The sequence below is a fragment of the Trachypithecus francoisi genome, unplaced genomic scaffold (genome assembly GCF_009764315.1).
Source record: "Trachypithecus francoisi isolate TF-2019V2 unplaced genomic scaffold, Tfra_2.0 Lachesis_group3, whole genome shotgun sequence".
Taxonomy (NCBI): domain Eukaryota; kingdom Metazoa; phylum Chordata; class Mammalia; order Primates; family Cercopithecidae; genus Trachypithecus; species Trachypithecus francoisi.
The window spans coordinates 159,081,031-159,107,013 of NW_022681468.1; the positions used below are offsets into that span (position 1 = coordinate 159,081,031).

A 25,983-nucleotide genomic window follows, 5' to 3' on the forward strand; every position below is an offset into this window, starting at 1 on the left:
CTGTCAGTGCAGATGTGGGAACCCGCTGCCACCTGCAGCTGTGCTGGGACACCAGCCAGCGTTCCCACATCCTGAGGGCTTTCAAGAGAAGCCATAAGTATAATCGTCCTCTTGGTTAATAATGGCAGCTAAGTGTAGTTTTTATAAAAGGGTCAAACCAAGCCCATATGTGGGCCACATGTCACTGTGGGAATGAGAGTTTGAGTTGTCTGCTCTAAATATATATACAAAACAAGCAGTTTCTTCTGGATAAACTGGTCCACACATCATTCATTTCATTGTGGGGTTTGCTTGTTAATTTTGGCCCAAGACACGGGGCTTTGAGTAAACAGAGCCTCGCCCGACAGTACACCAGCTCTTACATTCAGAAGCCACTTCCCGGAGCCATGTCTTCCCAGACCAAAGTCACACCCTGTCTTTGCAGCCTCCCTCCTTGTCTCGGTCCAACCCCCTGCACCCTCCTGTACCCCTCCTTGTGGGTCACCCCCACCTGTGTGTGTAAACACCTTCTAGAAGATCAGATTGTTAAAGCACCCCATGACCCTTCATTCCACTCCAGCTCCCACCATTTCTGGGCTCCCCTTCAGGCGAAGACTTCTCCTCGGGGTTGACACTTGCTGTCCACACTTCCTCAGCCCTCTCACTCTAAAACGACGTAAACACCCAGAGAATAACATGACAATGTGCACCTGAGCAACCCCCACCCAGATGGAACAAAGGTTTCCTTGGCCATGTTTGTAGCAGATATTTCTTTCTTTAAAAAATAAATAAGTGCAGAGCTGGCAGAATATTTCCCATTGCCCTTCAGCCTGCTGCTCTTGGACTTTCTTCCCGCAGCCTCCCCGTGGCCCTTCATGGACACATGGTCCTGGCTACAGATGAAAAATCGCTGGGTCCTCAGCAGGGCAGTCATATTTGATAATGACCAGGATTGCATTTAAATCTAGTACCTCCCAGATACTGTACAGATATGCTCCCAGCTAAGGCTCAAAACCACTCAAAGCCATTTCTGTTTCAGAGATGAGAAAATCACAGCTCAGAGGGGTTGGGGGCATGGTGGCAGTGCCAGCAGTCCGCCTCCAGGACGACCTCCACTGTCCCTTCACTCAGCCAGTGTATGCAGACTTCCCAGCTGGGATGAGCGCTTTTAAAATCTCAGTGGGATTTCAATCTCCAGCGCCAGCGCTCCTATCATCCGGCACAGAGGCTTTCAAAATAACCATTTCTGATGGACTGGATTATTTAGCACGAGTGAGCAGTATCTCACCTAATGGGGGTGGGGAGGTTCTGAAGGGGTTGTGAACAAACCACAGGAAGCCCTGCTCTCTCCTTTAATTTCACAAGCACAGGTGGTGGCTCCTCCAGGGTCTTCCCTGCAATGGGGTTATCGTTGCACTGAAACTTGCGTGACCAATCTGTAAGGAGTCAGGGTGGGTTCAGCCGTTTGTTATGACCTTGGCATTGTTCAGCCTCAGAGCGCGGCAGGAGGGGAAGGAGGAAAGTTTGACTGAGGGGCCTCCACCCATTGCCTTTCACCTGCACACTACCTCTGAGCAGATTCAGGAGACCGAGCTGCTCCCTGGGTTAGCGGTGCCTCTCCTGGGTAACCTGGCTTACTTCGTGTTTGCCCTGCTGGCAAGTGCAGGCTGCAGGGCTCTGCTGCTGTAGGCGGCATTAGCAAGGGCTGAGCAGGTGGCGCTGCTCCACCGGGAGACTGAGTAAACCACTGAGTCATTAGGAGATGTTGAGCTCTCGCCAGGCACTCCTGGAGGCACAGGGGATACAGCAGAGAACTTAAGGGGGCTGCTGCCTCTGTGGCTTTGGTGCGAGGTTGGGGAGGAGGGGAGAGGGAGAAGGTGGGGGAGAAGGTTTATGGAAAACAGGGCTCAGGGTTTGGGGTAGATGGGGAGTCAGGGAGCCCTGGTGAAGAGGCCACAGTGGAGCAGAGACTGGAACAAAGGGAGGGCTGGATTTGTTCATCGTGCTTCCCAAGAAAGAGGCTGCAGGCAAAGTGGCTCTTACTCCTTTTGTTTATCCTCGTAGGTTCTAGAAGATTTCTGAGGACTCAGCAGTAACTTGCAAGGCTGGACTGAGACTATTTCCTTATATCAACTTTTTAAAAACGAATGGTTAATACCTAAAGCACTTCCACCCTACCCCCCACCGAGAAAGGACGTTAGTCACATGCTAGCGTTTTTATTAGGAAAAGACGAATTTCCAGTCAAAGCAGAGGGAAGTGAGTAGATTGAGCCTGGCACGGGCCTTGGCGCCAGCTGCACTTGCCCTGGTGCCGAGCCACAGCAAGGGCTGGCGCTCGGCACTATGAAAAGCCCTCCTTTTCGGAATCTGGGGACAAATTGCAAGGCCGATGCCCTTCACTGACACGATAGGGAGGGGATCGGGGGCCCTGCCTTGCCTTGAAGGAGGCATCTAAACACCCCTTATGATGGAACAGACTTAGCCACAAAAGCAAGTGAGGGGCACGTTGTTGCTCCGTCATCCGCCGGTGGCATTAAATCTTGTGGGGCAGGCTGCGTTTCCCCCTTTCACGATGAGGGGCCCGAGCCTAAGAGCTCAGAGCCTGGGCTTTAGTTTCTGATTCCCCATGCTGTGCTGGCACAGGTTTCCTGGGCAGCGCCCCAGCACTGGTTTCTTACACTAGGGCGGTGAGAGGGGCTGCCAGGGAAAGTGTGGAAAGGACGAGGGGCGGGGCCATGAGAGGGAACAGGGCTGGGGGTGGGGCCTCGAAGGCTGGGCTGTGGGGGCGTGGTCGTGAGAGTGAGCAGGGAGGGAGCGAGGACTAGGGCCATGAGAGGGAATAGGGGGTGGGGAGAGGGGCGGGGCAGTGAGAGGGAGCAGGGCTGGGGGCGGGCCCTGGAAGGCAGGGCTGAGAGGGCGGGGCAGTGGGAGGGAACAGGGGGCGGAGTGTGGGGCGGGGTCGAGGACGATGGGGCTGGACTTGAGGGTGGGGCCTGGGGGCTAGGGAAGGACAGTGCCAAATCTTGTGTCCAGCCTCTGAAATCTTCCCTCAGTTCTTCCTTGTCTTTCGTGGCCTTGGTGTTTTTGAGGAACGCAGGTGGGTTATTTTGTAGGATGGCCCTCAGCTTGGGCTGTCTGATGATCCTTCCTCCAGATCAGGTTCAGATGATGCACTTAGGGCACTTTTATTCCTCTTGGTAAGTTTTATCCAGAGCCTCATGATAAATATTTGTTCCATGACAGGCGATGTGTGCACTTTGTTTTAGGTGGTTCTCCCCAGAATTCTCCACTGTGGAGTTACTAATTTCTCCTTTGTAATTAATAAGTATCCATTGGAGATACTTTGAGATTATGTAAATACGTTGTTACTCTTCAAACTTTTTACCCACTACTTTTAGCATTCATCAGAGATTCTTGATGGTTGCCAAATGGTGATTTTCTGATTCCATCATTCCTTCCACATTTAATAGGGACTTTCCACCGGAAGAAAGAACTTTCCCCCTCCCCTGTGCATTTATTTACATATGTATTTATATCAGTGTGGACTCATGTGTCTTTATTTAAGTCTAAAGGTTATAATTCTTCATTGTAGTCATTTTCATGCTCAAGAAACCCCAGAGAAAGCCACTGGGAGCCCCTTCAAGCAGCTACTGTGTTCTTTTGGCATGTTCCCATGTCTAAAGTAAAGTTTCCCACTTGCTGGTACAGTAAGATGTTCTAGGCTCTTCTTATACTTCCCCGTGCCAGCCCTGGATTCCTTTTAGTGGAGAATGGTATTTAGAAACCAATATTGGAGCACGGGTGTGCTCATTGCTATTGAGGTGTTATTGTGAAGCCCATTCAGGGAGCCGGGGAATGTATGAGTGTGTAAACATACAGACATGCATGCGTATGTGCATATGTATGTAGGCATATGGCCCCAAGGTCCCTGACTGCTGATATGCATGCTTTGTGTAACCCCATCCCTTGAGTGTGGGATGGACTGAGTGACTCAATGCTAATGAATGGGCTATGGCAAAAGCCATGGGCTGTCACTTTGGACACCAGGTTATAAAGAGACCCGGCTTCTGTTTTGCATGCCCTCTTTCGCTTGCGCACTCAGAGGGTGGTCAGCTGCCCCTTCGTGAGCTGCCCTGGAGAGAGTTTCCCCTGGCAAGGAGTTAAGGGAGGCCTGGGGCCAACAACCACATGAGTGAGCCTGGAAATGGATCCTTCTGGGTTTCATTCCTTCTCTTAAGATCACAGCCCCACCCACAGCTCAGTCAAATCCTTGTGAGAGACCAGAGTCAGAAGCACCCAGCTAAGCCACATTCAACTCTTGGTCCATAGAAGCTGGGAGATAATACATGTTTGTTGTTCTAAGCCACTAAGATTTGGGGCAATCTGTTTTGCTAATCCATAGTTAATTAATACAATATGTTGTATCTACATATATGTGTGTATGTGTAGAGAGGGACCACACATACATTTATATCTGTTTTTATACCTGTCTCTATATATTATAAGTCATGAGTTCACACTGATAACTTTAATTTTACCTCAGTGCTATAGGGTTCATTGTGATCTTCCCCACTTTCCATATTTGTAACTCCTTTCTCCAGCAGTAAGAAACCCAGCTCTGATCATCTGCAATATATTAATTTATTTGTTCAGTCCTAGAGGACACAAAAAACAGCTTCAGAATTGCTATCTTATGTTCCAGAAAAAATAACCTACTCATGGGAGTTCAGTCTTTGTTTAGAGTTCTTGTCTTTAGTTGTCATATAGTCCAAATACTGCAACCACTATGTTATGAAAAACAAGGGCTTTCCAGCTTCTTTGGGAAGTAAGGCATGAGATGCAAAAGGGAAGCACAGTTTCTTTCCAGGCAGCACATGCTGGGCTTCGCTGTCTTGCACTGGAGAAGCGTGAAACAGAAGGGAAAAATGCAAAACAGAAGGGCAGGGCAGGGCTTCAGAGGTTCCCGCTCTGTGCTTTCTTTCTCCCCTGAGCCCACACTGCCTGCCTCCCTTGCATTAGCACAAAAGCACCAACATCTGAGGCCAGCGATGTTGTTTTTAAACAGTCATTAAATTATTTACAGAGAAAAGTGTGTTGCTTTTTGAAGGCTTCTGAGGAAGGTTTGAATTATCATCATTTCTATTATTCAAAAAGCCAAGTAACAAGCCGACTTGGATCTCCCCAGAAAGGCTGAGTCTGGGGGGTACTTGCAGGCCCTAATCTGCACAGAGGCTCTCCTAGAGTAACAAATGGGACATCGGCATGACCCCTCTGCAGAGGGCCTCTGTGACATGCGGTTGTCACTGCAGACCTCTGCAGAGGTGACCTCCCCAGAGACAAGAGACCTCCCAGAGCAGCACTGCTGCCTGGGTAAATGGGGACATCCAGGAAGCCAGCTCCAAGCCTCACCCCACAGATAACTCAGTCCCACCCTGGTCACAGGCACATGGGGCACTCCTCATGGCAGTTGTGGGAAAGTGGCCAAGAACACGAGGTTCAACCAGCCATGGTTTCTCTAAGATCTCAGGATTGTCACATGCTAAGCACTCCACTTCCCCATGCCTGCAAGCACCCCACAAGTTCCCCACAGACACACACACACTACACAGGTCATACATAGTCACGCACACGCCACACCACACAGGTCATAGTCATGCACACAACACACTACACTGCACACATACCACACACATAACACCACACACACATCACAAACACACACACCACACATGCATGCACACACACCTGCTCAGACTCATCACACATACACACATGCATCACGATACACTCTGCACTCGTACAGCACACATCCATCAGACACATACACAAACATAGCACACACACATCATACATTCACAAACAGCACAAATATGCACTGAGCCAGGCCTCATGGAGATCCAGCAAAGGGTGCTGGCTCTCCCTGCCTCCTATGAGCCCTTCCTTGCCCCGCAGCTTGCCTGCACCTACCTCCCGCCTGCAGGAAGGGCTCTCCCCAGCTCTCTCCGTCAACTGACTCCACAAACCCGGGGAGGCAGACCCAATGGGGCCCTTCAGATGCAGGCCGGTTCATTTCCCAGTGCCCAGCCTCTGTATGAGATGTCCCTGGTGACTGAGAACAAGAGGCCATGTGGGATAAAGCTAGCAGGAACTGCTGAGCATCCAGCACCAGCAGGGCCTCCACAGGGGATTTCCCTCCCACCTCCCTCTGCTGCAGGTGGCCTCCATGAGCTGCACCCCTATCGTGCCATTTCCAGATGGTGAACAACACTTGCACTGCAGTTTTTCTCCTCGAAAATCCCCACAGCTCCCACCACAGAGCTGTGCATAAAAAATATCTTCAACAGGTGGATAGGGATGAATTAAGGTGCAAAATGAGAACCATTAAATACATACTTGCAAGCCATTTCTCTTAAAAGGTACTAGCGCTAAGATCCTTAAAGATTTGCATCCACCATTATTGCAGATGACTGTTCAGATGTTGTAGGCAGACATATTGTTTTATAAAAGTATAAGAATGGACTCTGATGATGGCTTGGGAATATATTGGTCTAATATCCACTTCTCGCTCTCTTCCAGGGTCAGAAATCTTGGATAGAGAAAACCTTTTGCAAACGGGAATGTATCTTTGTAATTCCTAGCACAAAAGATGCTAACAGGTAAATTGGAAGCCACGATTAAGACATTATCCAAACCAGTGCTTGTCTACCACTGTTCTCGTGTTTGTAGGAGGCAGAAAGAGGAGTCCAAAAGTGTGGCCAGAATCCATTCCCCATGGGAGTCACTAACTAGGGAGTCACTCGGGCTCCTTGTTACTCCATTAACATGCAAATAGCTTCAGAAAAGAGTTTCCATCCGCCACTCACCCTAATGCGAAACTCTCATAGCCAAATGGGCCTACATCATTCCTGTTAGTCTCAGCAAGATCAAGGAGTTGAGGGCTTTCAACAGGTTTCCAGGATATTTTCCAGGCCTCTTTAATAGAGTTTCATAATGTATTTAGATGAAAAGAAATTTTCATCACAGGGAAGATCTGAGCGATTGAATGAACTAGTCATGACTTTATTAAAGGATTTGGCTTGTGCACAAAACCCCAAACAATTTTATTTACTGACATGAAAATGCATCTGTTATAAGCTGAACAGAGGCCTTGTAAAGTCATGCAAGCAGAGATTAATTTAGCTAAAATGTCTCATCTCTAAGGGCAAAAGGTGTGAGACTGAGTCTGGGGGAAGAAGAACAATTTATCCATATATTCACCCAATATGAAATTCATGCAGATAGAAGCATGACACAGAAGTACACACTCTTCGAGATCACCTGTTTTAAATTTGTTTCACACATGCAATCACAGGCCCTCCACATCCCCAAGCTGCCCTTTGACCCACACCACCCTGCAGATTCTCCTCCCTGTTTAAACCCCAGTGATTGCCCCCGAGGTAAAAAATGCCATTATGAAACAATGCCAACGGTCACAAAAATCTCCCCTTTGTTGCATCCACATGTCCCTTCTTATTTCAATGGCACATAGGCCATCCCGGGAACTCTCTGTGCCAGCACTGCACTCCTCCATGAAGCCAGATATCCAGGCAATAGAGGGCAAAAGGTGCTTCTGGGCTCACACACAAGCCTTCTTGATGCACTCCATGCAGTTCCCAGCATGGATTTTAAAAAAAAGATGAAAAAACCAACCATTTAAACCCTTGGAAATGATCCCAAAGACAAACAGCAAGTAAATAAATATCTTTAGAGAAAGCCAGCAAAAATTCAGTAAAAAAGGCTAGAGTCTGTGGGATCTGAACCAAGAGTTTCCTCCCTCCCCCTGCCCAGCTCAGCAAGATGGAGACTCTGCTCCAGACTGCTGCAGCCAAGAACACAGAGCTCCCTCTCCACCAGCTCCCAGTCAGGACCTGGAGAAATCCTTCTTCCAGGGAGGAGCAGGATTTCAGCATTTCTCATCCTGTCCCCTCCCACCTGTTACTGAGGCTAAGACCTGGATGAATGCAGTTGAGAGATAGAGGCTCCCTTCTTCCACCTGCGCCCCACTCATGTAAGCAGCAACCACAGAAAGTGAGAGTGGTTATACTGGCTTCAGACAAAACATACTTTAAAGCAAGAAAATGTAACTAGAGATATTAAGGACATTTTATAATGATAAATGGGACAATCCATCAGGAAATTATAACAAAATATAAACATATATGTACCTCAAACAGCACCAAAATGCATGAAGCAAAACTGACATAAAGAAAGGAAGAAGGAGACAATTCAAGATGACAGTTGGAGACTTCAATACCCCACTTTCAATTATGGATAGATCACCTAAACAGAAGACCAACTAGGGAATAGAAAGCTTGAACAACATCATAAACCAATTAGGCTTAACAGATATCTATAGAGCACGCCACCCAATAACAATAGAAAACACATTCTTCTCAAGTGCATATGGAACATTCTCCAGAATAGACCATGTGTTAGTCCATTAAAAAGCCTCAATATACCTAAAAGGATAGAAATAATAAAAAATATGTCCTCCAACCACAATGAAATAAATTTAGAAATAAGAAATCAATAGGAGGAAAAAAATTGGAAACTCATAAATATGTGAAAATTAGCACACTACCAAATCACCACTGGGTTAAAGAAAATGTCAAAAGGTAAATTAGAAAATACTTTCAGATAAATGAAAATGAAGACATAATAAACCAAAACATGGGAATGCAGGTAAAGTAGTGTGGACAGGGAAATTTATACCTGTAAATACCTATATTAAGAAAGATCTTTAATAAATAACATAACTTTCTACTATAAGACACTGGAAAAAGAAGAATAAACTAAACTTAAAACAAGTAGAGGGAAGGAAATAATGATTAAAGTGGAAATTTAAATGGAAAAGAGAATAGAAAAGTAGAGCAATTCAATGAAATTAAAAGCTTTTCTTTAAAAAGCTCAACAAAACTAACGTATCTTTAGCTAGAGTCATAAAAGAAGAAAAAGATAAGACTCAAATGACTAGAATCAGAAATGAAAGAGGGGACATTACCACCAACCTTATAGAAATGAGTATAAAAGAATACTATGACTTATATGCAAACGAATTAGACAACTTAGATGAAATGGGAAAATTTCGAGAAATATACAAACTGCCAAAACTGACTCAAGGAAAAGTGTACAATCTGAACAGATCTATAAGGAGTAAAGAGATAGGATTAGTAATTTAAAAAACTGCCCAAAGAAAAGCCCAGGCCCACATGGCTTCTTTGGTGAATTCTAAAAAACATTTAAGGAAGAGTTAACACCAATTCTTCACAAACTCTTCAAGAAAATAGCGGAGAAGGCAACATTCCCCAACTCATTTAATGAGGCCAGGACTACCCAGAAACCAAACTAGACAAAGACATTACAAGATAGAAAACTATAGATCAATATCTCTTATGAATATAGATGCAGAAATTCTGAACAAAATACTATCAAACCAAATCCAGCAACATATAAAAATAATGATACACCATGACCAAGCAGGATTTATCCCGGGAATGTAAAGTTGGTTTGCATTAGAAAAATAATTAATGTAATATAGCATATCAATATGGTAGAAACAAAAATCACACGATCTTCTCAATAGGCACAGCAAAAGACTTGGATAAAACTCAACACTCTTTATAAAAAATCACTCAGAAAACCAGGAATAGAAGGAAACTTCCTCAACCCGATAAAAAACAGCTATGAAGAATCCACAGTTAACATCAGACTTAATGGTGAAAGATTGAATGCTTTCCTCCTAAGATTAGGAACAAGATAAGGATGTCCTCTCTCACTACTTCTATTCAACATTTTAATGGAAGTACAAGCCAAAGCAATTAAGTAAGATAAAGAAAGAAAGAAAAAGTATCGAGATTGGAAAGAGAGAAGTAAAACTCTCTGTTTGCAGATGACATAATCTTACACATAGAAAAATCCTAAGGAATCCACCAAAAAATATTAGAACTAATAAATGAATTCAGCAAGGTTGTGGCATATGAAATCAATACACAAAAATCAAGTGTATTTCTATACACTTGCAATGAACTATATGGAAATGAAACTGACAACATAATTTATATATAACTGCGTCGAAAAGAATAATAGGAGGACTCACATTTTCTGATTTCAAAACTTAATACAAAGCTACAGTAATAAAAGGACAATAATACTGGCATAGGACAGACAGATAAACAGAACAGAATTGACAGTCCAGAAATAAACCCATACACCTACGGCAAATTGATTTTTGGCAAGAGTGAAAAGTACTTTCAAAGGGGAAATCGTAGTTGTCTCTTCAGCAAATGGTGCTGGAATAACTGGACAGCCACATGCAAAAGAATAGACTTGGACCCTTACCTCATGCTATCTATAAAAGTTAACTCAAAATGGACCAAACACCTAAATGTCAGAGCTAAAAGTATAAAACTCTTAGAAGAAAATGTAAGGGTAAATCATGACCTGGGATTTGGCAAATGATTCTGAGATATGACACCAAAAACATGGACAACAAAAACAAAAACAAAAAATTGGCTTTACCAAAATTCAACACTTTGTGCTTCAAGGGATGCTACCAAGAAAGTGGAAAGACGACCCACAGAATGGGAGAAAATATTTGCAAATTATGTATCTGATAAGGGACGTGTATGCAGAATACAGAAAGAGATCCTACAATTCAATAATTAAAAAAAGATAAATAACCCAAGTTTTTTAAATGGGCAAAGGAAATGGATAGACATCTCTCCAAAGAAGATATACAAATAGTCAACCAGCACATGAAAAGGTGCTCGATGTCCTTATTCTTCAGGGAAATGCAAATCAAAACCATGATGATATACTGCTTCACAATCAGTCGGAAGACTAGGATGAAAAGGTAAGAGAGTGTGTGGGAGAGGATATGGAGAAATCAGAACCCTCAGACACTGCTGGTGGAAATGTACAATGATACAGCCACCTGGGAGAACAGTTTGGTGGTTCTTCAGAAGATTAAACATAGAGTAACCATATGACCAGCAATCCCATTCCTAGTGTATACCCAAGAAAAATGAAAACATTCATCCACTCAAAAACTTGTTATGTAAATATTCATAGCAGCATTATTCATAACAGCCGAAGAGTGCAAATAGCCCAAATGTCCATTAAATGATACATAGATGAACAAAATGTTCATCTGTTTATACATGAGAATATTATTCAGCCATAAAAGGGAGTGAAGTACCTACACATGATACAATATGGATGAACCTTGAAAACACGCTAAGAAGCTGGTCTCCAAAGACCACATATTAGAGGACTGCCTTCATGTGAAGTGTCTAGAACATGGAAATCCACAGAGATAAAAAGTAGACTTGTGGTTGCTTATGGCTTGGGGAGGGGTGCACAGGTAGATAGATGGTGGTGAGAAGGAAGATAACTTAAAGTATGCCATGCCAAGTTCTTTTTGAGGTGATGAAAATGTTCGAAAATTAACTGTGATGATGATTGCACATATCTGTCAATACTAAAAACCATTTAATCTCTCTCTCTATATATATATATACACACATATATAGATACACACACACACATATATAATATGCTTTTTTTTTTTTTTTTTGAGATGGAGTCTCACTCTGTCACCCAGGCTGGAGTGCAGTACCACAATCCCAGCTCATTGCAAGCTCCGCCTCTAGGGTTCAAACAATTCTTCTGCCTCAGCCTCCCAAGTAGCTGGGATTACAGACATGCACCACCACACCCCGCTAATTTTTGTGTTTATGGTAGAGACAGGGTTTCACAATGTTGACCAGGCTGGTCTCGAACTCCTGATCTCAAGTGATCCATGTGCCATGGCCTCTGAAAGTTTTGGGATTACAGGTGTAAGCCACTACGCCCGTCCTGAATCATATACTTGAAATGCGTTGATTATGGATTACATGAATTATATCTCAATAAAACGAAAAAAGAGAGAGAAAGAGAAAGAAAGAAAAAGAGGGAGGGAGGGAGGGAGGAAAGATGGAAGGCCATCAGAAGGAGGGTGGGAGGGAGAGAATGAGGGAAGTGGTGAGGGAAAAGGAAAAGGAAAACCAAAAGGAAAGACAAGGCAGGGAGGAAGCCCCAAGGCTGGCCCCATGGGAGCACAGAAGGCCTCCTGGCAAGGACCCTGCACATGTGCCTTACACACGTGCACACACTCACACATCTAGCCTAGTAAAGATATCCTCTCTAGTCCCCAAGCCGACTCCATTCTCAGTTCTTCCACCCCCAGCTCTCCCACCCCATTTGCTAGGGTGCACGGCTGCCCACGCAGGCTCCTGGTGGGTCCAGGAACAGACCTGTCCTCCATGCCTTCCCTGGATTCCATCTCCCCCAAGACATCACTCCAGGCTACTGCAGTTCTTCCTAATGTTTTCAAGTTTTTGGTGGGTCCAGTCCACTCAAAACAGTGGCAGCCAAAAATGATGGAGTAACAGATGAAATCCTAGGCACGCTAGGAAAAGAAGCTGGCAAAAAGCCAGGGAACATGTTCAGAGAAGACTAGAAAGCCAGAGTTCAGGGAGGCTGTGAGAGGTTGGCTGGGTTTTGGGAGAGATGCTGTAGAACTAGAAGATCCCTGATGTTGGGGCAGGTTATGGCCCAATGGGCCATCTGTCTAAGGCAGAAAAAGACATATTGGTCACTTTTGAAATAGCCTTTTAGCATTACGTGGGTGGAGAAATGTTTTACTAAGGAACGGAACAATTCAACAATACAAAAACTAGCTGAGCATGGTGGTGCGTGCCTGTGATCCCAGCTACTTGGGAGGCTGAGGTGGGAGGATCACTCGAGCTTGGGGAGGTCCAGGCTGCAGTGCGCTATGATAGCGCCACTGCACTCCAACCTGAACGACAAGAGAAAGAAAAATCTGGAAGGTCAACTCTGTGTTCAGAGGGCATGTCTATACTTTGTCACAGAATGTTCAGTACTTGACATTTATACTGATGTTATTAAGACATCAAAAAGTTAAAATATTTTCAGAAAGAAAGAGCAACCATCCAATGTGTCTAAAATCAACTGGCATATAAAGAGATGTGCACTGATTATCTGGAAAAGGCCATCAGATGGGGCATTTCTGTCCCTAATAAAGCTGGCTTACTAAAGTGTTAGTAGGCTCCTGTTTGGGCCCAACTCACCTGTTGAAGTTAATTCATCTTTGCTAATGAAGGGGAAAGGGGGAGATTGTTGTGGAAAGACCCTGCTGTGCCTTTGTTTTCAGGTGTTGCTGTGGCCAGTTCACCAACCAGCATATGCCCCCTCTGCCAAGTGCAACACCCAGCAAAAATGAAGAGGAAAACAAACAGGTGGAGACTCAGCCTGAGAAATGGTCTGTTGCCAAGCACACCCAGAGCTACCCAACAGATTCCTATGGAGTTCTTGAATTCCAGGGTGGTGGATACTCCAATAAAGCCATGGTGAGAAAAGCATTCAGACATAGTGCCACTAGGATCACAGCTTTCGTTGGCGGCCAGTCTCCCAGTCCCAAACTGCAGATACCTGGTCTCCTTCATGGCTGTGGCTCAATCTTCCTAGATATTTCACTGAAAAACCAAGAGATTTATCTGCGCACATGGCTTTTAGCCATGAGGCTTGGAAACTGGACACCATTGTAAAGAACATCTAGTGTCCCGTAAATCCATACCGAACCTCTGAATCCACAAACCAGGCTCTGGCCCAACCCTGCAAACACACTCCATTGCTCCATCTTCAGTAATGAAAGACAAATTCCTTTTTCTAATAACTGTGGACCTGTAGTCCTCTTAGATGTATTGAGAGTCTTTGGAAATATTTTCCTCTGAGGTCTGTCCACAGCTTCCCTGGGCCTGCACTCAGCTGGCCTGAGAAGGACCAAGGTCCCTCACATTTGCATGTAAACAGGGAGTGCCCTCTGCCCTTCCAGTGAGCCCTGCCAGAGTGGGGGAGGCTTCAGCTCTATGATCCATTCCAGCTCACTCTGAATTACACTCCTACATGCCCAGTCACAACCTTTTTGCAATTTCATTTTATTTCACTGGCCCAACATCATCGTTAAAATAAAATTTAGTTGTGTTCCAAATGCTGCAATATACAGTCTTCTGAAATAGCTCCCTACCTATTAGCCTAGACACAAAGAAGCATTTCATAGAAAACAAGGCATCTGAGCATTATTAACCTCCTCCTCACTTTGAAGAGAAGGTCAGGTTCACATGTGGGCCCATGATCCCCTGTCCCATTTACTCAACAACATCCTCATCCAACTTCTTGGGCCACTGTTCTAGCTAAGCCAACTTTGGAACCTATTCCTCCAAGGTTAGGATTGCCAGAAAAAATACAGGACACCCAGCTATATTTGAATTTCAGACATATCATGGATAAATTTTCAGTACAAGTATGTCCCAAATATTGCATGATTTATTGCATTTAATAAAAATGTTGTACTGAAACATTTTTCATTGTTCCTCTAAAATTCAAAATTAACTGAGTGTCTGGGTCAGTTTGGCTGCTATAACAAATTGCCTTAGGCTGGGTAATTTATAAACAGCAGAAATTTATTGCTCACATTTCTAGAGTCTGGGAGGCCCAAGATCAAGGTGCCAGCAGATTTGGTGTCTGGTGAGGGTCCATCCTCTGCTTCATAGCTGGCATGTTCTTGCTGTGTCCTCACATGGCAAAGGCAGAGAACAAGTTCTCTGAGTCCTCTTTTTTTTTTGAGATGGAGTTTCAATCTTGTTGCCCAGGCTGGAGTGTAATGTGCAATCTTGGCTCACTGCAACCTTTGCCTCCCAGGTTCAAGTGATTCTCCTGCCTCAGCTTCCGAAGTAGCTAGAATTACAGGTGTGCACCACCACACCTGGCTAATTTTGTATTTTTTTAGTAGAGATGGGGTTTCAACATGTTGGTCAGGCTTGTCTTGAACTCCTGACCTCAAGTGATCCACCTGCCTCGGCTTCCCAAAGTGCTGGGATTACTGGCGTGAGCCACCATGCCCGGCCCTGAGTCCTCTTTTATAAGGACACTGGTCCCATTTATGAGGGATCCATGCTCGTGACCTAATCACCTTCTAACATCCCACCTCTTAACACTATTGCATTGGAAATTAGGTTTCCACGTGAATTTTAGGGGAATACAAACATTCAGACCATAGCACCAGGCATCTTTTATTTGCATTTGCTAAACCTGACAATCCTCTCCAAAGTTCCCTTCAGTCACTTGGTCACAGACTCACACAGAGGGCTCCAGGACCCTGAGGGAGAGACAAGCCAGGCAGTTCTTGCTTGGACATGAGCAGTAGCCTCACTCCCCTTTGACATGAGAAGCAAAACCAAGAACAGAGGCTGAGTGCCACACACTCTTTCACAGTATATCCGTGTATCCTATGACACCAAGCCAGACTCACTACTGCACCTCATGGTGAAAGATTGGCAGCTGGAACTCCCCAAGCTCTTAATATCTGTGCATGGAGGCCTCCAGAACTTTGAGATGCAGCCCAAGCTGAAACAAGTCTTTGGGAAAGGCCTGATCAAGGCTGCCATGACCACCGGGGCCTGGATCTTCACCGGGGGAGTCAGCACAGGTAAGAACAGGCCCTTTCCCTCCCGATAGTCAATGTACCACCCAGAACTCATTGTGGTCCCCAAAGAGCTTCTTAATAACTAAGGACAACAAAACATATTGCATCCTGATCATATTTATGAGAAAAGTGAAGTCTTTATTCCGTAGCTTGTGGTTTTTACTTTGGCATGACTCTTTTTTTTTTTTTTTTTTTGTATTTTTTTTAGTAGAGACGGGGTTTCACTGTGTTAGCCAGGATGGTCTCGAACTCCTGACCTCGTGATCCGCCCGTCTCGGCCTCCCAAAGTGCATGACTCTTAAAAAAAAAAAAAGCAGCAAGTACAATAATGATTGTCATAATGGTGAACATCTCTGGGTCACCCATGACATGCAGTGTTCCTTGAACTGAGCCCTGTACAAGCATCATCTTCATTAGACCTCTTGACAATCCTTTTCCTGTTATAGGAAAGGAAACTGAGGCACAAAGACAATAAGGAATATACCAGGGAGTCTGGCTCTCAATTTTCATGGAAGGCAGCCAAGGAATGCCAAAAAGACTCCAGTTATTTCCAACTTTAGGCCTTAGACATCTGTAGAGGAAATCCCTGCACAGTTGCTTTGGTTTCTGTTTTTGTTTTCCCATTTCTAGAGTTGATGCAAGACCGCTAGTTATCATGAGCTCAGACTTTCAGTGTACTTTGTTTTAATGTTAAAGATGAGTATGTCTCACCCCTGATCTGTAGGGAATGTAAGGACTCAGGGCAAGAGTCCCTAAATTTCATGAATGATAGTATGCTGGGAAGTTGAAGAGCCTAAAATATGACTGATGGCTGCTCACAGGTGTCATCAGCCATGTAGGGGATGCCTTGAAAGACCACTCCTCCAAGTCCAGAGGCCGGGTTTGTGCTATAGGAATTGCTCCATGGGGCATCGTGGAGAATAAGGAAGACCTGGTTGGAAAGGATGTAAGTGTTTTCTCTGCAAATGTTGGCAATTGTTTAAAATTAATGATTGATTTTGAGGTAACTGTAGATTCAGATGTAGTTGTAAGAATAATAAGAGAGCTCCCTTGCAGCCTTTCCCATTTTTCCAGTGGTAACATCTTGCAAAACCATAATGCAAGATCACAACCCGGATACCGTCATTGATACGGTCAAGGTGCAGAATGTTTCCGTCAACACGAGGATCCCTCCTGTTGCCCTTTCATATGTATATACCTCATTTCTTCCTACCCCCACCTCCTCTTTAACCCCTGGCAACCATTAATCTGCACCCCCCCACACACACACCCATTTCAAGAAGTTTCAGTAAATGGGATCATATAGTAATGTAACCTTTGGGGACTGGCTTTTTTTCACTCCACACAGTTCTCTGAACATGCGTCCGTCCAGGTTGCCATATGTATCGGTCTTCATTCCTTTTTACTGCTGGATGGCATCCCATGGTATGGATGCACCAGTTTCTTTAACCATTTGTCTGTTGAGAAACAGTTTGGCTGTTACAAGTAAAGTAGCCATAAACATTTCTGTGCAGGATTTGAGGTTAGCATAGGTTTTCATTTCTCTATGATAAATGCCAGGAGTGCAATTGCTAGGTTGTCATTATCTAAAACAATTAACTTTCTTTCTATTTGAATGTAACAACTGGCAAAAATAAAACCTTCAACAGGCAGGGTAGAGAGGTAAGAATAGGTTTTAGTGCAGTCACTCCACACATACGTATTGTGCTTGCTTCCCTCGTTGGTCTTAACATCCAAGTCCTGCAGGTCTGATTTGCACTGTGCACTTTGTCAGGTAACAAGAGTGTACCAGACCATGTCCAACCCTCTAAGTAAGCTCTCTGTGCTCAACAACTCCCACACCCACTTCATCCTGGCTGACAATGGCACCCTGGGCAAGTATGGCGCCGAGGTGAAGCTGCGAAGGCTGCTGGAAAAACACATCTCCCTGCAGAAGATCAACACAAGTAAGTGCTGGCAAAGGCATGCACTCCTCCTGGGCTGATGCCATCACAGAGGAGACAAGGCTGAGGAGGAGATTGCCCAAGGGGATTAGAAGATTAACCTTGCTTCTTGTTAGGTCAACAGAAAATGACTCACCTAGATGCCTTACCTTAGCCACCTACCAAATCACATCCACTGGGCTACGTGGGGATGCTTTGCCCCAGGTTCATGAGTTAGCACGAAACAACCCTCAGTGCTTGCTATGGTGATGCCCAGTGGTTCTTGTTCCCTGTAATTAGTTGTTATTTTTTAAATGTTTTAACAGGAAAACAATTTCTCAAACATTTAGTATGATTCCTTCTATTTGCTGATAAGTATCATGTGATCATTAAATATCTCTGTAACTCTGGGCCTCTCATATAGACTAAGATGGCCAGGTGGGGACATATCTGGAGAGGGCTGCAGGAGCCATCTGCTCCCGAAGGGGCATCATCCTTGCTGGTCCTGAGGGGGAGCTGTCACTGTCAGACGAAAGCTGAGGTAGAACTAGAGAGACGCAAACCTCAACCAGATGAAATAATGATAACAACTGGTTAGAATTACAATAACTGGTATAATCTCTTGGAGCATGTTTATACTCCGGTAATTCTTAACGTCAAACAATTGTTAAACGATCTGAAAGAGTAGTTTGTTTTTCCCATTACTGGCCAGATTTTTGTGGGAGACCATCTAGTCCTGGCGAATGGTCATTGGGAAGCATCATGTACGGGACTGTGATACTGCAGAGTGGGTAGAAGGAGGATGGCCTACTAGGAAAAGTTGTAGATTTCCAAGAGTCAGATCTTGATGAATACATTGGTTGATGACTACATTTTGTTTGTTCTCACATCTCTAATTTTTCTGGACTTGGAAGTTTTTACAACACCCCACTTCACTGGCCATGTGACTTGTGGGCTTCCCTTTGTCATCCTTCGCCTAGGGCTCTGAGCAGGGCAGGGACAGCAAAGGGGTGCTCAGTTGTCACTGCCCACAGCACGGAGCTTCGAGGACCCCAGCCTAAGCCAAGAAGAATCTGTTCTACTCTGTTGCTCGAAAAGAAGGTGATTTGGCCACCATATTCCTAAAGATTGAAAATACCAAGCCTTGCTTGGGTTGGAAATCTCAAAGGCAGAGTCCAGGATATCTTAGTTCATTTTTTCAAATATCTCCTGGTCAGGGCTTGGCACAAAGCAGACCCTCAATGCATGTCTGCTGAAATGAACTTAACCGTAATTACTCTGGTGGAGACAGCAGAGTCACTCAACATAGGTAAGAGTCCCTAACTGTAGAAACGCCTCATGGAAGCAAATTAGAAACTCTGAAATGGCTCATCTGAAATTCTCCAATCTTCTCATGACAAATGCTGGCAGATTTTATCTGAAGCCCTTCAGAGCTGAGACCAACGACACTTCCACTTGCCTTTAGTTAATGTTGATCAATGAATTCCCATCACAACTAATGGACAGCTGGTGAAACAGGCTCAGAGCGTGATCTGTCATGGCCAGTGTGGCATAAAATTGGGAAGTAGGCAAATGTGCCTCCACTCCCATTTCCTTCTCATTCCAGAATCCCAGCTTCCTGGAATCTTCCTGCCACCTCTTGCTTCCCAGAGCCATCCCTGCAGATTCTGCCACCAAAAGTTAGTCGGTGCCCACTGTGTTCCTGAAGAGTCCTGTTAACTGATAGAGACAGAGGGAGGACTCTGGGAATAGGTCATTAACTGATGGACTACTAGTGGTCCATGTGGCTGCGTCCAAGATCAGCGCTTTATTCCAGCCACTGAAGACAGAAACATCAGCAAGAACAGTGTACCGCATTTGTATGCTATAACATTTACAAAATTATTTGATAGTCAAACACACGTACTGATATTTTCACACCTGCAGGAGGTAAAGGAGGCACTGTGATTGTTCACCTTTTACAAATGGCTGTCTAAGGCTCTTGGTGATTTGATGAGATGTCATAAAGGAGAGGCCAGGAATTGAACTGCAATTTCCCTGGCTGGTCCAGATCCCCTTTTATCATCTCATTCTTCAGGGACAGCCATCAGGTTGGAAATTTCAGACCATGGGCTAGGACAGCCAGGGAGGTATTTTTCCAGCAAGGAATATCTTCCAATATTTCTCAGTGGTCACCTTGAGGTAGCCTGAACATCAGGTGAGTGGGTTATTCAGGAGTTTAACCATATGTGAGTCAGAAAGTTTCAGATTTTGAGGTCCTGGTTTTCCCAATGAGGCCATAATATGTGACAGAAGGCAAGAATGAAAATCGGGCTGGGCGCAGTGGCTCACACCTGTAATCCTAGCAATTTGGGAGGCTGAGGCAGGTGGATCACTTGAGCTCAGGTGTTTGAGACCAGCCTGGGCAACATGGTGAGACTTCCTCTCTACCAAAAATACAAAAATTAGCCGGATGTAGTGGCATGTGCCTGTAGTCCCAGCTACTCAGGAGGCTGAGGTGGGAGGATTGACTGAGCTGGGGGAGGTTGAGGCTGTAGAGAGCCATGATCATGCCACTGCACTCCAGATTGGGGGACAGAGTGAGATTCTGTCTCAAAACAAACAAACAAACAAACAAAAACAGAAAAAGAACAAAGAAAAGAAAAAGAAAATTGCTGTCATGTCCCTGAGTTCCTTCCAGCCAGACGGAGCATCCCTGAGTCGTAATGTTTTTACTCTTCCCTATACTTCAGGAGTTAAGACAACCCGGCAGACAATGCAGGGCACAGGTGGTACCAGCGAATGTGGTTTGTGTTGCAGGACTGGGGCAGGGCGTGCCCCTTGTGGGCCTCGTGGTGGAGGGGGGCCCTAACGTGGTGTCCATCGTCTTGGAATACCTGCGAGAAGAGCCTCCTGTCCCCGTGGTGATTTGTGATGGCAGCGGACGCGCCTCGGACATCCTGTCCTTTGCGCACAAGAACTGTGAAGAAGGCGGGTAGGATTTCTGACGCGCAAGGAAGGGCGGGTTCGTAACTGCCTCTTTGTTGGGCCAAGGAGAAAATCTAAAGTGGTCTGCTTAGACATTCCAAACATGTTTAAATCAGGAGGATTTGCTAGATCTCCTCTCCCATTTCCTGAGGTCTGCATCCAGGGGAACCGTCAGAGGCAGGGTGTTCCTGATGGAATTCTCTCTCCCTCCTTTCCAACTTCATTTTCCCTTAGAAAGTTTGCAACAGGCCGGGCGCGGTGGCTCAAGCCTGTAATCCCAGCACTTTGGGAGGCCGAGACGGGCAGATCACGAGGTCAGGAGATCGAGACCATCCTGGCTAACATGGTGAAACCCCGTCTCTACTAAAAAATACAAAAAACTAGCTGGGCGACGTGGCGGCCGCCTGTAGTCCCAGCTACTCGGGAGGCTGAGGCAGGAGAATGGCCTAAACCCAGGAGGCAGAGCTTGCAGTGAGCTGAGATCCGGCCACTGCACTCCAGCCTGGGCGGCAGAGCGAGACTCCGTCTCAAAAAAAAAAAAAAGAAAGTTTGCAACAAAGCTGGAATTTAAGACAAGTGAGAATACAGTGTTTGACTATGGTCACTTTTTGTCTCCTGTGTCAGGATATCCTCCCACAGCAAAGTCTCAAATCAAAGACAGAGAGATGTCTGACTCATTCATATAGAGGTTTAACTTGCCTTGTTTTGTTCTCTTGCATTTTCTTTGAACAGAATAATAAATGAGTCCCTCAGGGAGCAACTTCTAGTTACCATTCAGAAAACATTTAATTACAATAAGGCACAATCACATCAGCTGTTTGCAATTATAATGGAGTGCATGAAGAAGAAAGAACTCGTAAGTGTCTTGAATTTATTTCCAAACAAGCTCCGTGGAGAGAATTATGTTTCCTTTTCTAATTCTGCCCATGTGTGCATGACAGGCTTGTTCATATTTTAGTCCGGCCTTTTCCGAGAGACAGTACAAATGCATACCAAATTGGCGGCTGTGTCCACATGACAGAAGCTAAACAAGCCCATACAGGGGAGAGCCCCTGGTGCTTTCGAACCTTAGCAAGTGGGGCGTGACATCACACAACATCCTTCGAGGCTCATAAGGTTACTCAGATTCATAGTCTTGGGGAAAAGGGCCACATACCACCCTGTCAGGCATGTTTGCAAAGTTCTGTTATTTTATTTCCCATTCCTTCCCTCTTCCGTTGCATTTACAAAGAATAGGCCCTCTTGTCGTGCACATAAGAGGGACTCTTCAAAATTCTAAGGCACACATTTCCTACAAATATCTCCTGTCTGATTAGTGCATCTCCGATGGCGACTGAGAGTTTGGAGTGTAGCTCCCTCCTCTCGAGGGTGCCAGAACGGATGGGGAAAATAATAAAATCGGTATGCAGGCAGGCACCCTAGAGCAATGCTGCAACTTCCGGAAATCAGCCGGGCACGGTGGCTCACACCTGTAATCCCAGCACTTTGGGAGGCTGAGGCAGGCAGATCTCCTGAGGTCAGGAGTTTGCGATCAGCCTGGCCAACATGGCGAAACCCCATCTCTACTAAAAATACCAAGAAAATTAGCCAGGCATGGTGGCGTGCACCTGTAATCCCAGCTACTCGGGAGGCTGAGGTAGGAGAATCGCTTGAACCTGGGAGGTGGAGTTTGCAGTGACCCAAGATTGCACCATTGCACTCCAGCCTGGGCAAGAAGAGCGAAACTCCATCTCAAAAAAAAGAAAAAAAAAAAGAAAGAAAAGAAATCAACAGCACTTGCTTTGAAACTGTTTAGTGTCAGGATCATTTTATTATGCGTCAGTCTCTGTGGTCATTTTGTAACAACATCCCACGTCTCCCTCTTGTTTTCAACTTGGCTTTAACTTGGTCTTTTCACATTTTCAGGTCACTGTGTTCAGAATGGGTTCTGAGGGCCAGCAGGACATCGAGATGGCAATTTTAACTGCCCTGCTGAAAGGTGAGCTCTCGGGAAATGGTGACTCCTGTCCCTTTGATGTTGGCCTGGCCGGCAATCCTTCCCTCCCGGCCTCCCGTGGATCATGTCTGCTGGTGCTAGACCCTGAGCCAGCCAGGCCGCTTGAGCGGTCTCAGCGTGAAGCCACGGCAGAATGACGAGGCTGGCTACAGGTTTCTGTGGAGCGGAGGTCTGTGGGTGCTCCTGGACCCATCATGGGCCGAGGTCAGAACCGTTTCTATTTGTAACTGGTTCACTGAGGGCTTCAGCTCCTAGAGTGTAAACATGAGATGGATTCCTTTGCAATCACTGCATTCCACAGTATTCTGTCCAATTTCCCCGTCTCGGCTCTAATGACAGGCTTCAGGCCAGCGTTCATGGCCGGGGGGTCTGCTCTGCAATGCACAATTCCTCCCTGCCTCTCGGTTAGCCCGGTGCCATGAGGGGGCAGGGAGGACAGAGAGAGGGGAGGGGTCACTGTCAGGCTGGCTGCCTGGCAGTCCCAGGGTTCCAGCCTTCCTGGAGATCATCTCCAGGGGCCCCAAGTCACTAGGTTCCTCTTCTGTCCCTCCCAAGGAGACCATGCACAGCTGGCATGGGAAGAGGCTGCCTCCACCGTCCTCCCCGGAAGCTCTTTCAGCTTGGTGACTTTGTGGTCTATTCAGGGCGAGAGCAAAGGCAGCAATGCTTAGTTCTAGGCCAGCAGCCCAGGGGAAGCCTGTGCTCACCACCCAGCACCTGCCAAACCCTGGCAGTCCAGGCGAGGAGTGAAAAATCATTCCGGTTTCTTGCCTTTCCAGGAACAAATGCATCTGCTCCAGATCAGCTGAGCTTGGCACTGGCTTGGAATCGCGTGGACATAGCACGAAGCCAGATCTTTGTCTTCGGGCCCCACTGGCCGGTGAAACTGTTTTTTTCCATTCATATCATTGATCATGACTTTGTACAAGTGACACATGAGTATGTTTTCCCTTGTGACATGGAACTCAGGAAATGATGTGGGGTTTCTGATGATAGGATATGTAATCTGTTAGGATCATTAGAAGATGTTACTGTTTAACTTTAAAGAACCAACAAGAAGTAAGAGCTACTGGCACCAATTCCACATTCAAACCAGTACTCCTGAAGAAATTAATCACCAAATATTTTATTATTGCTGGTGAAAGTGGGTTTTTACCTTTTTAAAGAAAAAGAAGAAGAAATAAAATAGCTTATTAAAATTAAATGCAATGCTTCCATCCAGGGCAATGATTTTTCAAACTATGTTCCATGAAACCCTGGAGGCCTAGAGAACTCTGTGTGTGTGTGTATGTGTGTGTGTGTGTGTATGTGTGCGTGTGTATAGGGTGTCTGTGTGCATGTGATATGTGGTGTGCCTGTATGTGGTATGATTATGTGTAGGTAAGTAATGTGTGTGGGCATGCGTGGTATAGTGTGTGTGTGTGCATGTGGGTGTCACTGGGAGGGTATTGTGTGTGTGTGATATGGGATGAGCAGTGTGTGTGAGGTGTTGAGGAGTACTAATGTGTGTGTGTGACATAGGGATGAGCATGTGTGTGTGTGAACACACATAAGTCTGCATGATAAAGGACTCCAGGCCTACTCCTCCTACAGTCAAAGCAGCTTCTTTGATCCATTTTATAGGTTAGGAGTCAGGATAAATTTGTGTTTGCAAAAAGGGCTCTCTGCTGCTTATGAAAAGTAGTAGGAATATCTACAGGATTTATGTTGGTTTTAAAAATCACATTTCTTGGCCAGGCACGGTGGCTCACACCTGTAATTCCAGCACTTTGGGAGGCTGATTCAGGAGGATTGCTTGAGGCCAGGAGTTTAAGTCCAACCTGGTCAACATAGTGAGACTCCATCTCTACAAAAAGTAAAAAAAATTAGCCAGGCATGGGAGTGCATGCCTATACTCCCAGCTACTTTGGAGGCTGAGGCAGGAGGATTGCTTGAGCCTAGGAATTTGAGGTTACAGTGAGCTATGACTGCACAACTGCACTGCAGCCTGGGTGAGAGAGTGAGATCCCATCTCTAAAACATAAAAAAAAATGCAAAACCATTTCTCAAAACATCCCTGGCATATTGCTGCATAAATGCATTTTATTTAACTGCCTCTATGTTTAGGTCTCCCAAAGCATTTAACTGCCTCTGTGTTTAGGTCTCCTGAAAGTTGCCTCCACACATTGCCATAACATGTTTTATCACTCTTTATTGATTGATCACGTGTAGATGGATCCATCAGTTCTCCACTTGGTAGTAGAAGGAAGTGGATTGCTCACTCCGCTTCCACTGCCCCTGTTCCTCCTGGATTTGATAGTTGCCTGTTTAACTCTATTTTTGTTTTTGAAATGGAGTCTTACTCTGTTGCCCAGGCTAGAGTGCAGTGGTGTGATCTCAGTTCACTACAACCTCCGCATCCTGGGTTCAAGCGATTCTCCTGCCTCAGCCTCCCAAGTATCTGGGACTACAGGCACCCACCATGCCTAGCTAAACCTTTTTGCATTTTTAGTGGAGACAAGGTTTCACCATGTTGGCCAGGCTGGTCTCAAACTCCTGACCTCAAGTGATCCGCCTGCCTTGGCCTCCCAAAGTGATTACAGGCATAAGTCACTGCATCCAGCCCTGTTTAATTCTTAGATTGGTCACCTTTATGCTGGTAAAGAGTACGTGGGACCATCTACTTGTTTTGTCCACTTCAGATTCCCATTTTGTTAAATGAGGAAATTCACTGTATACTCCTCCTTCCTCTCTTGACAAGTTCCATCTTCCTAATTCAATCAGCCCCACCTTTTACAAGGTGCTTGACATGGTGAACATGTACATATCATTCTTTAATCATTTTTGAGGTTCTGCTTACATCTGGCTCTTTAATCATCACTCAGTTTTCATACTTGGTCTCCATGCTGAGTCTGAAAAATGGAGAAACCAGCAGATTTGATGTTCTTATGATTACATGAAGATTGTTCACTGCTGAACCGCATAGTAGGATTGAAGTCAAAGAGAAGGAAAGGTAGCCCTGGGTCACTTATCTGGCTCACATAAAGGAAAATATGACAGGCATCAAGGTTTCTATCATTCATCAACTATTTAAAATTAGGTGACTTTTTAATTTCCTTCATATTTGGACCATGACTTATTTGAATAGATATGTGCTTTTCTCCACATTTCTAATTGATTCTCTTTCTTCTTCCAAACAGTTGCCTTGGTGTCACTGCTGTATCTATTTTTTTTTAAGGTATTTTTATTGTATCTTTAGTTTGGTTCCAAACAAATAGATGTAAAGTTTGGTACATGCCTACGTACACTTGCCACCGCTAATGTTGAGGCTTATACTAGTCCGTGTTCACATTGCTATAAAGAATAGCAGTCTTCTGAGACTAGGTAATTTGTAAAGAAAGGAGGTTTAATTGACTCACAGCTCCAAATGGCTGGGGAGGCCACAGGACACTTACAATCATGGTGGAGGGCGAAGGAGAAGCAAAGGCACATCTTACATGGCAGCAGGTGAGAGAGCGAAAAGAGCATGAGGGGCTGCCAAACATTTTTAAAACTGC

The 25,983-nt window shown here is 45.2% G+C and overlaps 1 protein-coding gene across 1 annotated transcript in view; it reads left to right on the top strand.

The window, feature by feature from the left end:
• The first annotated feature begins 5,868 nt into the window (after positions 1-5,868).
• The window catches only part of TRPM1 (transient receptor potential cation channel subfamily M member 1), a 79,697-nt gene continuing 59,582 nt past the window's right edge, over positions 5,869-25,983 (top strand). Inside the window, exons 1-10 of the mRNA XM_033190882.1 lie at positions 5,869-6,084; positions 6,556-6,635; positions 13,232-13,427; positions 15,352-15,565; positions 16,384-16,508; positions 17,337-17,508; positions 20,284-20,458; positions 21,184-21,307; positions 22,357-22,429; positions 23,227-23,327. Of these exons, the coding sequence (XP_033046773.1) occupies positions 5,869-6,084; positions 6,556-6,635; positions 13,232-13,427; positions 15,352-15,565; positions 16,384-16,508; positions 17,337-17,508; positions 20,284-20,458; positions 21,184-21,307; positions 22,357-22,429; positions 23,227-23,327 (1,476 nt within the window). The remainder of the gene's footprint in view (positions 6,085-6,555; positions 6,636-13,231; positions 13,428-15,351; positions 15,566-16,383; positions 16,509-17,336; positions 17,509-20,283; positions 20,459-21,183; positions 21,308-22,356; positions 22,430-23,226; positions 23,328-25,983) is intronic.